The sequence below is a fragment of the Parus major genome, chromosome 15 (assembly GCF_001522545.3).
Source record: "Parus major isolate Abel chromosome 15, Parus_major1.1, whole genome shotgun sequence".
In the NCBI taxonomy this organism is placed as follows: Eukaryota; Metazoa; Chordata; class Aves; order Passeriformes; family Paridae; genus Parus; species Parus major.
This window is the reverse complement of record NC_031784.1, coordinates 4,533,793-4,545,347: the sequence shown is the minus strand read 5'-3', so window position 1 is coordinate 4,545,347 and position 11,555 is coordinate 4,533,793. Positions and strand designations below refer to the sequence as shown.

The following is an 11,555-nucleotide window of genomic DNA, read 5'->3' as shown; positions in this document are numbered from 1 at the left end:
CGTGTGTGATCTGTGTGTGATCTGTGTGTGATTCGTGTGTGATCTGAGTGTGATCTGTGTGTGATCTGTGTGTGATCCGAGTGTGATCTGTGTGTGATCTGTGTGATCTGTGTGATCTGTGTGTGATCCATGTGTGATCTGTGTGTGATCTGTGTGTGATCCATGTGTGATCCACGTGTAATCTGTGTGTGATCAGTGTGTGACCCATGTGTGACCCGTGTGTGACCCATGTGTGACCCGTGTGTGATCTGTGTGTGATCTGTGTGTGATCCGTGTGTGATCCGTGTGTGATCTGTGTGTGATCCGTGTGTGATCTGAGTGTGATCTGTGTGTGATTAGTGTGTGACCCATGTGTGACCCATGTGTGACCCATGTGTGACCCATGTGTGATCCATGTGTGATCCATGTGTGATCCATGTGTGATCCATGCCTATCTCCTTGCTGGGGTGGCTCTCCCTGTGTGACAGCCTGGCTGGCCAGGCCAGCACAGCACTCTCGATGGCCACAGCCGCAGTGGGGACAGGTCAGTGCTGGGTGTGATCTCCGGGCTGAGGGAGTGTTCCCAAGGCAGGGTCCCAGCCTGGGCTCCCGGTGCTCTGTGCCACAACCTCACACCCCCCCACCCCACAGCCACAGCCTCCCGCTGCCGGCACTCACCGCCTGCAGCTTGATCTGGGCGCACACCGACCTCTTCCTGAGGGCGGCGAAGCTGCTGGCGAAGGTTTTCCTGAGGCAGGCGTTGCGGTGCAGGGCGGCCTGGGAGCGGCCCTCCAGCCCGGCCAGGCCGCGGCAGGACAGCGGAGCCCCGGCCCGCGGCCTCAGCAGCTCCCGAACCGCGGCCCTGCCGGGACACACACACACACACGGCCCGCTCGGCTTTCCAGCTTCACACCCAGAGCCCCAAATTCCAAACTGGTGCCGCTCTGGGACACCCCCACCCGCTCCATCCTCTGTGGTCTGAGCGTGGAGCTGGTCGCTGCTGTTAAAGCTTCGCTGGGTTGAAGCCCAAACCAAATGAGCCAGGAGTATGCAAGAGGAAGGTTAAAATCCCCCTGTGTGCACAGACACCTGCAGCACTTCAGTTCCCTTTCAAATCCAATTTAGTTTGCAAGGCTGCTCAAAGCAGTGGGAAAACCTGGGCAGCTGCTGGTGAAGCCTCACAGCTCTGACTTGTGCTGGACCCCCACGGGCAGGGTCACCTTCCACCAGCCCAGGCTGCTCCAAGCCCTGTCTGACCCGGCCTTGGATAATTCCAGGCATGGGACAGCCACAGCTTCTCTGTGCCAGGGCCTCACCACGCTCACAGCCATGAAATTCTCCCCAAAATCCCACCTAACACTGACTTCTGGCAGTGGGAAACCATTCCCCCTTGTTCACACGAGGGATGCTCCACACCAGCCTCTGTCTCTGGAGCTGGGGCAGGGCCATCCTCAACCCCGTCCCACGGGCACAGGGGTCCCCTGTGGCACTGTGGCACCTCGTGGCACTTACACTGTGGAATTCTGCAGCACCTGGATGGCATTCTGGGCCGAGAGGTTGAACTTGGCCTTGCTGACCCAGCCCGTGAGGTCGTAGCGCACAGGGGCCGTGCCCAGCTGGTGGCAGATCTCGAAGTGCAGTGTCTGCTCACACCTGCGCAGGTGCCCTGTGGCAGTGACAGCACCCCAGGAGCAGCCCAGAGAAAAGCCCAGTGCAGGGTTTAATCATCTGCATCTCCCAAACTCCCAAAGCCAAATGGTGCTGCCAGAGGCTGGGCAGCCAAGCCGAGCCCAACTCACCCTCCTGGTCTGGTCCCTTGGTGGCGAAGTAGGAGCAGAGGCGCTCGAAGGCAGTGCCATCCCCGGAGCCCGGGATCAGCACCTCCTCATCCAGGATCCACAGCAGCCCCCGGCGAGCGGCCCCGGCGCTGCCCGGGAGCACCTGCGGCTGCCGAGGGACACGAGGGCTCCAGCCACAGCCACGCCAGCCTGCTCTGCTCCCTCCAGCCTGCTCCCACTGCCCAGCTGTGCCCCCTACCCCAGAGCAGACCCTTCCCACATCACCCTCAGCACTGACAGTGTCCCAGAGGAGCCCATCACCCCAGGCTGGAAGGGGTGATGGAGAGCTTGGTCAGGGAGGCCCCTTCTATTTTAAAAAGCCAAAAAGGTCCTGGTGGATGCTGTGCCCCACCCCTGCAACAGGTCAGATTGTTCTGGGATGCTCCATGAGGTCCAACTCTGCCTCTGGAGCCCTCACTGCTCAGAGCAGCAGGATGCAGAGGGGACAGGGTACCTGGGAGCAGCTCAGGTCAATGATGGACAGCGTGGCCAGTGGAGAGCGCTCTGGAAGATCAAAAGACACCTCAACATTTTCCTGGAAAACATCATTTAAAAGTTTGCTTCAGTCATGGGATGGCATCTGGAAGTCTTCATCACTAGGGAAGGGCACATCTATCCTTACTTGATGATGTGTGTGTTAAAGCCTAGGAATTCAGCTATTTTCCCCAGGCTAGAGGCATTATGGTAACTCCTTCAAGCCTATAATAAGTTCATCTCTGCCTGTAGGTTTCTCAGCAGCTTATTTCTGCAATAATTTATCATTTTCCTTTCTATTTGCTATTATTCATCACCTGAGGAAAAAGTCAGCTGTGCCAACAGAAGGGCACAAATTCTCCTGAGCTGGAGCAAGTATGTAATAGAATTCCAGAATGGTTTGGGTTGGGAGGGACCTTAAAATCATCTCATCCCAACCCCCCTGCCATGGCAGCTTCCACAGAGATGCCAAGAGAGCATCTCTGGCACATCATAAATAGCCAAGAGGATTCAGAACTGAGGCAGGGGGTGACGAGAGAGGCAGCACCATGCAGGATCCCTTCCCCCAGTTCTGCTGCAGCCCTCCCAGTAAAGCCCATGAGGTACTCACTCACACCAGAGCAGGACACAGGGAGCCTTGGGGACAAAGGCAGCCCCACTCCCAGGTGCTGGGAGCTGCTCCCAGCCCCTGCTCCTCACCTCTCTGTACCTCTCCATCTCCCTCAGGAAGGTTTTCTCGTAGAAGAGCCCCTGCAGCCTCTCCTGGACGTAGTTGTGGCACAGCTCCTCGAAGGTGGCCGCCCGCTCGCTCCGCTGCTGCCGCGGGCTCTGGAAGCCAGGGCTGTCCACCACGGCGATGGAGGCCATGGAGAGGTGCTGGGAGGAGAAGGACCTGGGGAGAGCCGCACACACCACCAGGATTTACCCATGGACAGCAGAGTTCCAGCCGGGCCCTCGCAGTGCCCGTGCCACAGGGGCGCGGGACACGGGCGTGCCAAGTGCCAGCGCCGTCCCCACATAAAGTTTGTCACACAACTGCCTGTTTTCCCTGTCACCTGCTCCATGCCCTGGAGAAGGGGCTGCCACCCCCAGCCCCAGTGCCCTGCAGCTCTTTGGTACCTGTTGATGAGCGAGACCACGGCAGCAAAGAGCTCCTCGTAGAGCCCCGAGGCCATTCCCTGCACGCACTCCGCTCCTGTCATCTTCGGCTCTGGCACGAGGAAGGGGAGAGCAGGACACAGGGAAGGGAAGAACAGGCAATGTGGTTATTTCCAGCCAAGTTCAGCCTGCTCAGAGCTGAGGTGGGACCCAAGATTCCCTGGATTGTGGCTCAGGAGAACCCACATGACTCCACAGCATTGCTCCTGCACATCTCTCCTGCCTTCAGCTCTTCTCCTGCCCCATGTGGGTTTATTGCCATGTCAAAGGCCACTTCCTCAGGCTCTTGCTTCTACTATTTTATTATTTTTTTTAATTTATTTTAGTTATTTTAAAGATAACTTACAGGGCCTAGCTGGAATTCCACTGCTGAGCATCGTGGAATCATCAAGGTTGGAAAAGACCTCCAAGATCATCAAGTCCAACTTTTAAGGAGTGTGGGAGGGCTGACCTGAAATCCAGGCAATATCTCACCCTCCCACCTCACACATGCTGGATCTGCCTCCACAAATTAGATCCCTACAATAATTTAAGGTTTATGGTGGCTCAGCAGCACAATCCCTGATCCAGATCTCCTTGCAGGTGCTCGGAGCACAAGACCAGCCCAGCTCCAATTCTGGAGTTGGGGGATTTCCCCCGTTTTTCCATGCAGAGTTCTCACAGCACTTGAGCCACATCACTTATCTGAATTCACCTGATTTCACATGTCCCTAAGGAGGGTCAGGCAGGGGCAGCGAGGAGAGCAGAGGGCAGCGACGCGACAGAGCACAGTTAATGATTGTATTAATATTAACAAACCTAACTGGGCTTCACAGCCTAAGAAGAACAAGACAATTTCCCTCACCATTCCCTCTCCCCCTGGAAATAAAGGGAAAATGGGGCATCCCAGTACCTGGCTGGCTCTCCTCTGCTTGGGGCTGGCCCCGGGCTGTCACCTGTGCCAGGATGTGCCTCAGGTGGTGCTTGAAGACGGCGGTGCTGAGCTCCTCCACATCACAGCCCAGCACCTCAGCAGCACGGCTGGCACTCTCAAACCTCAGGAACTGCTTCCTGCCAACTGGGGAGAGGCACAGGGGGCTCAGCCAGGGCCAGCCCTGCCTTGGCATCACCAAAACGCTCCCGCACCCTCCCTCGCACACCCCCAAAATCAAAATGGTCCAAGGCGAGCCGGGGAGCAGGCGAGACACACGGCATCAGTGTTTCAGGCTCTTCAGCCGAGCAAAGCAGCAGATGTGCTGGTGGGAGCTGATGGGATTAGGAAGCAATCCCTCGAAATCCGGGATCGCCTTTCAGGGTCCCAGCAGGGTTTGCTGTCCCTCCAGCCGGGAGCAGCAGTTCCTCCCCACCAGCACACATCGCTCACATCTGGTGATAACGACTCCAGTTTAATGATTAGAATCAATAGGGGAGTAATCTGCAGGATTAATCCTTTTACAAACCCAGAGCAGAAAGGTGCCCTGGAGGCAGGAGGTCGGCACAGCTTAGAAACACAGAGGGTGAGCACAAATGAGAGCAGCCAAAGTCACCCAGACACCTCAGGGTGGCACTTTTGGGTGGTGGATGAGGAGTTTGCAGCTAAAATGGGCCCTTAAAACACAGCTGATGGCTGGTGGCAGGGGAGAGGGTGTGGGATGGAGAGTGAGAGGTGGCCACATCCTGAGAAGCTCCATGGGGTACCCACTCCTGGCCGAGGGGATGCACAAAGCAGGGCTGGAGGGCTGGGAGAGCTTCACAGCACACCGATGAGAGTCAACCCCCTTCTCCCTTCCCCTTTGATCCTTTCCCAGTATTTTCTATGCTGACTGAAGGACTCCAACATCAAGGGCTGTGCTGGAGCAGGCAGAGGAATTGCCTCAACACTCTAGGCTTTGATTTATTCTGTTTTCACTTGTTCCTATCTGAGCTAGCTGGACAGAGGCTGATTCCTGTCAGACACAAAAGCTCTCCCTGCCAGGCAGTTGGAGGGGCTGGAAGGCCAGGGCTGCACAGACCTCTCCTGCATCCCACACTGCCCATTCCAGCATCCCACACTGCCCTCTCCAGCATCCCTGGGACAAACAAGAGGGTCCACTCAGCCCTGGCATCCCCAGGCACCGTTTTACCCTCCAGAATCTATAACCAGCAGCAGCTCCCCATGGCTCTCCTGAGTGTGATGTGACCATGGAAAATTGGCTGACTTTAACACCTGAAGGGAAGGACTTTGACCCAGGTAATATTTAAGAGAAGCAGAAGGAAAACACTGGATCAGCACTCACAGGGACAGCTCAGCCTCTCTTGCTGCAGCCCCAGCCCATTTCCAAACTGCTTAGTGCCCAATTTCCTAGTGATGCTACAGGGGTGGGTCTGTGCAGGACCCCCTGGGCCACAGCAGCCCCCATGCAGCTCAAGCATTCACCCTGGGCTATTGCTAGTGGTCTCACTGACCCCAAAATTCCCCCCTGGCTGTCTGGGTGCTCCTGTCCCCTCCTGCTGCCCCCGAACTCTTTGGGGTTTGGGGCAGCTCAGTGTTCTCCACCTGAGCAGCAGGTTCCAGCCCTCCTGCCCTGTGGTTTTCCTCCATCCAAAGGAGTTCAGCAGGCTGGAATGCAGCGGCCTCGCTGTGCCAGGGGGTTTGGAGTGACTCCTGAGACATCTGTGGCAGCACCAGGAGGGTTGGAATGGCAGCCACCTCCATTACAGGAGCGTGCTGGGAAGCCCAGAGGGAGCGGGGAGCCACAATGCTTTATTCTGATATCAGCCAGCAAAAGGACAGCGTGGGAGCGAGCCGAGCCCCGCTGCGCCCCAAACCTCCCTTCTGCTTACAGGGGCAGCAAATAAATTAAACCAGGGGATTTTCTGCAGCCCACAAAGGGACTGGAGCACTCAGGTGAATGGTGCCCAGGGTGCCCCGCTGGCCTCCAGCTGCCAGGCTGCTTTCCTAATAAAAGAGCTGCTCTAATACGTTTCAAAGGCAGCGGGAAGGGCTGACACCGGGAGAAAGCAGAACGAGCTTTTGAAATTCAACCTTTTCTTCTCAGCATTTTTATAGCTGTAAATGCATTTTCCACCCCCAGCCAGGGAGAGGTGGTGCTGTTCCCTCCTGGTTTATTCCTGCACAAGCTGAATGGGTGAGGAGAGAAAGGAGGAAGGTGCCTTTAGCCCACACCGGGGCTCGTTTTACACGTGCCAGGGCCGTGGCTGTGGATGGGGATGGAGGAGGCGCCCGGCTGAGCTCCTGAATGCCCTGGAAAAGCAGTGCCGAGGCTCCCTTCAGTGAGATTTCAAGGAGAGGATTTGGAATACACAACATCAAAGGGCATGAAAGGGGAAGGGAAGAGATGGCTATCGGGAGACAGGTTTAACCACATTAAAAGGGTCGTCGCCCCCACTGAGACTTTGGCTCCGCCCGGCTTTGATCCATTTTTTATCCATATTTCCTTTCATTTCTCCCCTTTTGTTGACACACGGTGGGGGAATCAATACCAGAGTGAGCGACACTGAGACATGCTCTGCTTGTTAATCCCACACCAGAGTGTGCTCGGAGCTGCAGCCCTGCCTGGATCCGCTACTCCCGTTCCTGCTCAAAGAATGGAGCAGGATTTGTTGGATACAGCATTCCATTCCCTCCCAGACTGATTTACAGAGGGCTCAGGGCAGAATGGGCAGGAAGTCTGAGCAAAGCAAAACTCCCCATGACCATCCCTCTGCCTGCCCTTGAGCTGGGCACTCCCAAACTGAGACACGTCTCCAAAATCTGCTCTGCTGGAAACTCACAGGGCAGAAGGACTTTCAAATTTTTTTGGCCAAGAGCCTTCTGACATTCCTCAGCTTGAGAGCACAGGGTCATCTATAAAAGCTGGAAGGGCATTAAGGTAGATGGAGATGAGGAAAGAGAGCACCAGAAAGAAGGAGAAAAGAGAACTCACTGTAAGTCCTGACAGCATCTATCCTTTTAAAATAATTAATGAATGATTAATGGCATAAATTACCATAAGATGTGTTACGGCGTGTTGCAGAGACATTTATAAATGTCTGTGGCTTAGTTTATGGAAGCCTTTATGCAGCCCTCACAAATTGAAGTGTGTAAATCAATGTGGCTGCCTCTAAAATGGGTTAGAGCACGTCCTAAAATCATTTGTAAGGGGTAAGGCAATTTCTGCTCGTCCATATTAACAAAGTCTCTATAAATACAATCTTCATCCAGACTCAGCCTATTATAATTCAGTTACTGTGGTAGACACTCAAGAGATGATGAAATTAGTGCTACCCAAAGCTGTCCCTTCATGGTGTCACTGGGGACAACGTGCCAACGAAGGAGTCATCCACCCCAGTCCTTCCTGAGGAGCTGGCATGAGGTGACACCCAGCACACCCAGCCACATGTGGCAAGGACAGACCTGCTCCAGAAGCCCCCACGGGGCAGGACACCAACATCCCACATCCCACCACAGAGGAAGACCAAGGAAGAACTTGGAGCCACCACAAACGGAGCAGCCTTGGGATGGACATCATCCCTGCACACCCCCAAACACTGATCCCTGCCAGGACACGCTCCTCCCCGCTCCAAGCACAGAGACAAGGAGCAGAGGCAGGATTCCCCTCACCTTTGCAGGCTCCAGCAGCTCCCAGGTGGTAGATTCCAGCCAGGATGCGCCACACGGCCGCCTGCTCCTCTGTGGTGATGCCCAGCGTGCCCATGGCAGCCCGGAGCTGGGAGAAGGCCACCGCGGCTCTCTGCTTGTCCTCGGGCTGCAGGGGGACAGAGCCAGAGGATGTCACTGCCTCTGCTGGGTACCATGCCCAACAGGAGAGTGAAACCATCAGGACAGCAAGGAAACACAGCAAGGCACCCTCAGGAAATTGGGACCAAGTGGAGAAGCCACTGGCAGGTTCTTCTGGTGCCCGGTGTTAGGAGCAGGCTGGGTACATCACCTTGTCATACAATTCCCATTTCATGAGTGTCTACAGAGCAGCAGCTGGGGATGGATGTTTTATATCATGGAATCATCAGGTGCTTTGGGTTGGAAGGGACCTTAAAGCTCGTGTCCTTCCAAGCCCCTGCTGTGGCAGGGACACCTTCCACAGCCCAGGTTGCCCGTCCAGCCCTGTCCCCTCACTCCTCACCAAACACACCTGCCCAGAGCTGAGCAGCTCCTGGCCACCAGCAGGACCTCACCTGCCACCTCCCACCACGGACACCCCCTCCTGCAGTGCCTGAGCTGGGGCTGCTCTGTGGGGCCAGGAGCCACCGGCTCCAGCAGGCAGCACCCCACCTCAGCAGGGACCAGGGGAAAACCTCCATGCTGGGATGGCAAAGCCCCAGAAATCAGAGCTCTACAGGAGGGTAAAACCCCATCTCTGAACCCAAGTTTGCTGCACCAGCAAGGTGAGGACCTCTCTGTGCCCTCCCCGGAGCTGCTGCTCCAGCAGCCAATTCCTTTGGATGCTGAAGTGGAGCAGGAGCTTCCTAATGAAGATGGAATATTGGATTCATCAATAGATGATGTAACTGCAAATTGCTGCAATTCATCCCAGTGCTTTGGCTCGTGGACAATCTGCTGGGGCTCTGCAGACAGCTCAGACTAATGAGGGGCTGGAGGTGGGAATCAGCTGTGGAGCTTTAACCCCTAAAATTCACATTCTGGGCTACCCAAAGGATGCTCTTGCCGCTGGGAGTTGCTGCTGCAGGGGAACATCAGGGGTAGGTGACACTGGAGTGGCAGGATTTGGTCCCAAGGTGCCTGTGGCATGTGGAAAACCCAAGCAGACATCCCAGGCAGGGCAGCCCCAGTGCAGCTCCCCTGTGGCTGTCAGAGGGGTGCTGGGGGGGCTGTTTGGGCAGGTCCTTCTTCACATCCCAACATTCCCTCCCTCCCCTCCAGGCTCCCAGTACAGTGGCATCATCACGAGTCACCCAGCAACCAGGGACTCCAAGCCATCCTCAGTGGGCACGAGACTCCAGCATTTCCATCTCCCTACCTTTGTGAAAGGTTTGATCCCAAAGGAATTGCTCTCAGCCACCTGGTGCAGGTGCAGCATCGTCCTGGGAGTGGTCACAAAAAATGAGAGTCAGGCTCCCTCCTTGCCTGCCCTCAGCACCCCCAGCCACCTTCACAGCACCACCTGAGGGACCTGGAAGGGACAGGCCACCACAGCACTGCCCCACACAGGGACATGAGCTGCTGCTGCAGGAGCCTTCTCCTGGGGACACAGCCTGGGGGGAACCAGAAGTGACAGAGAAAGGGATCTCTGTCTCATTTGTCACCCCAATTTCAGCTTTAGTGGAGGGGCAAAAACCAGGAAATGGCCTCATTTCATAGAAAATCTCTGTATGTGCAGAAAGATCTCTGCAGCCCCATTAATGCAATTGCTCTCACAATCTCTTATCAGGGGGTCTCAAAACCCTATTGCTGGAGGGAATTTGGGTATAAAGGATGGGGAATCCTCACACCCACCTCTCTGCCACATCCAGCCCTGCCAGCAGCAGTGGGAAGATGTTGAAGCTGCTCTCTCCTTCAGGCTGCTGGGCAACACGGGCCCTCTCCAGCAGCAACGTCTGGGGAGGGAAAAGGGGTCAGGGAGAATGGGGAGATGCTCCTGGGAGCTGCCAAGGAGGGGCTGGATCTCTCCTTGCAGGGTTTGGGGGCTGCTCCTCCCACCCAGGGCTGTGCAAGCAAGAGCTGAATCATGATCCAGGCATCAAGGGGCAGCACTTCAGAGTGTGAAAGCAACACCCACAGTCCCTGTGAGATTCCAGAGGTCTGGGCAGTGCCATGGCCCCAGCAAAGATGCTGCAGGATTGGGATAACCCATTGCCTGGGCTCAAGACAAGCCCAGCTCAGCTCCAGCCTTGCCAAAGGTGTTCAGCACTGGAGCCAGCAGTGAATCTGCAGAGCTGAGGGTCCCCATCCCATGGACATGCCAGGATGGTTCTGGTGGCACTAATGGGGACAGTGCCACTCCTGCACAAGGACAGCTGCACAGGGCCACCAGCTCCCTGTGGGTGCCCAGGACAGAGCAGGGACAGCAGCAGGAAGCCCTGGTGCTCCCCAGGAGCTGACAAGGCTCCAGCCTTCTCCTTCCTCAGACAAGGCCCAGGGGCACGGGCAGCTCTGATTAAAGAGCCTTTGATAAGAGCCCTGACGGTGATAAAAGCCCTCTGAGGCTCAGCTCCAGGCGGCCTGAGGTGCTGCTAATGAAATGCTAAATAATACATTTCCTCATCAACATTTCATCCCGACACTGCTCCAAGCTCCCCCAGGGACGGGGACAGGCTGGGGGACCCCACCACGCTGCTGGCAGAGGCAGCAGAGGTGCTCAGGGGCGCTTTGGGTTTAGGAGAAGCAGGGAGCAGAGCAGGGAACCGAGCATCACTCCTCGTTCCCAGCCTGGCAGCACAGGGGTGGCTCATCCCCACCCCAAGCATTTCCAGCGCTGCCATCTCACCAGGTGACAGGTACCTGGAGGTGAGCGGCAGTGACCTGGCCAGTGGCACTGAAATCCAGTGACAGGACCATGGAGAAGCGCGTGGAGCTGCTGCTGTGGCTGGTGGTCACCGACCCGAAGGCTCCCAGGACCGTGAACATCGCCTGGATCTTCTCCACTGCAAAAACATCATCAGAGCCCCCTGAGCCGCCCTGCAGCTCTGGAGGAGGTGTCACCTCCTGCCTCAACTCTGCCTGCTCCTCCCGGGGTCTGTCCCAGCACTGGGGAGCTGGCTGGGTCAGTGTCCCACACAGGGTGCACACCGACAGGAAGGGGACGTGCCAGCCTGCCCAGCCTGCCCAGCCTGCCCAGCCCGTCCCAGACCATCCCTGAACCCTTTGCAAGAGCACAGTGTACCCAAGAGAGCTCTGAAATCCAGCCCTGCCCTCTGAAACCGCTGCCGGCCGAGCAGCAGCCCGGTAACCCGAGAGGGTGGGAAAGCGCTGCCCCAAGCACCGGGGTCATCCGAGTAATTCCCAGTAATTCCCTGCCGCTGTTTATCAAAGCAGCGAATCTGCTGAGCCTGGGACGGGGACATGGCACTCGAGGCCACGCTGGCTGCTCAGGAGCCACCCCAGAGAGCAGAGATCAGGCCAGGATGGTGTGTCTGCGTGCCCCGAGCCTGCACAGGCTGTGTGTGCTG

The 11,555-nt window shown here is 56.6% G+C and overlaps 1 protein-coding gene across 1 annotated transcript in view; it reads right to left on the bottom strand.

Annotated features, from left to right (window-relative positions):
- Positions 1 to 11,555, bottom strand: part of MYO18B (myosin XVIIIB) — a 54,036-nt gene that overhangs the window by 37,101 nt on the left and 5,380 nt on the right. The window contains exons 9-19 of the mRNA XM_033518235.1: positions 10,888 to 11,054; positions 9,883 to 9,983; positions 9,407 to 9,470; positions 8,032 to 8,176; positions 4,342 to 4,506; positions 3,411 to 3,501; positions 2,991 to 3,183; positions 2,272 to 2,352; positions 1,779 to 1,926; positions 1,492 to 1,645; positions 658 to 841 (exon numbers count right to left, since the gene is read on the bottom strand). Of these exons, the coding sequence (XP_033374126.1) occupies positions 658 to 841; positions 1,492 to 1,645; positions 1,779 to 1,926; positions 2,272 to 2,352; positions 2,991 to 3,183; positions 3,411 to 3,501; positions 4,342 to 4,506; positions 8,032 to 8,176; positions 9,407 to 9,470; positions 9,883 to 9,983; positions 10,888 to 11,054 (1,493 nt within the window). The remainder of the gene's footprint in view (positions 1 to 657; positions 842 to 1,491; positions 1,646 to 1,778; positions 1,927 to 2,271; positions 2,353 to 2,990; positions 3,184 to 3,410; positions 3,502 to 4,341; positions 4,507 to 8,031; positions 8,177 to 9,406; positions 9,471 to 9,882; positions 9,984 to 10,887; positions 11,055 to 11,555) is intronic.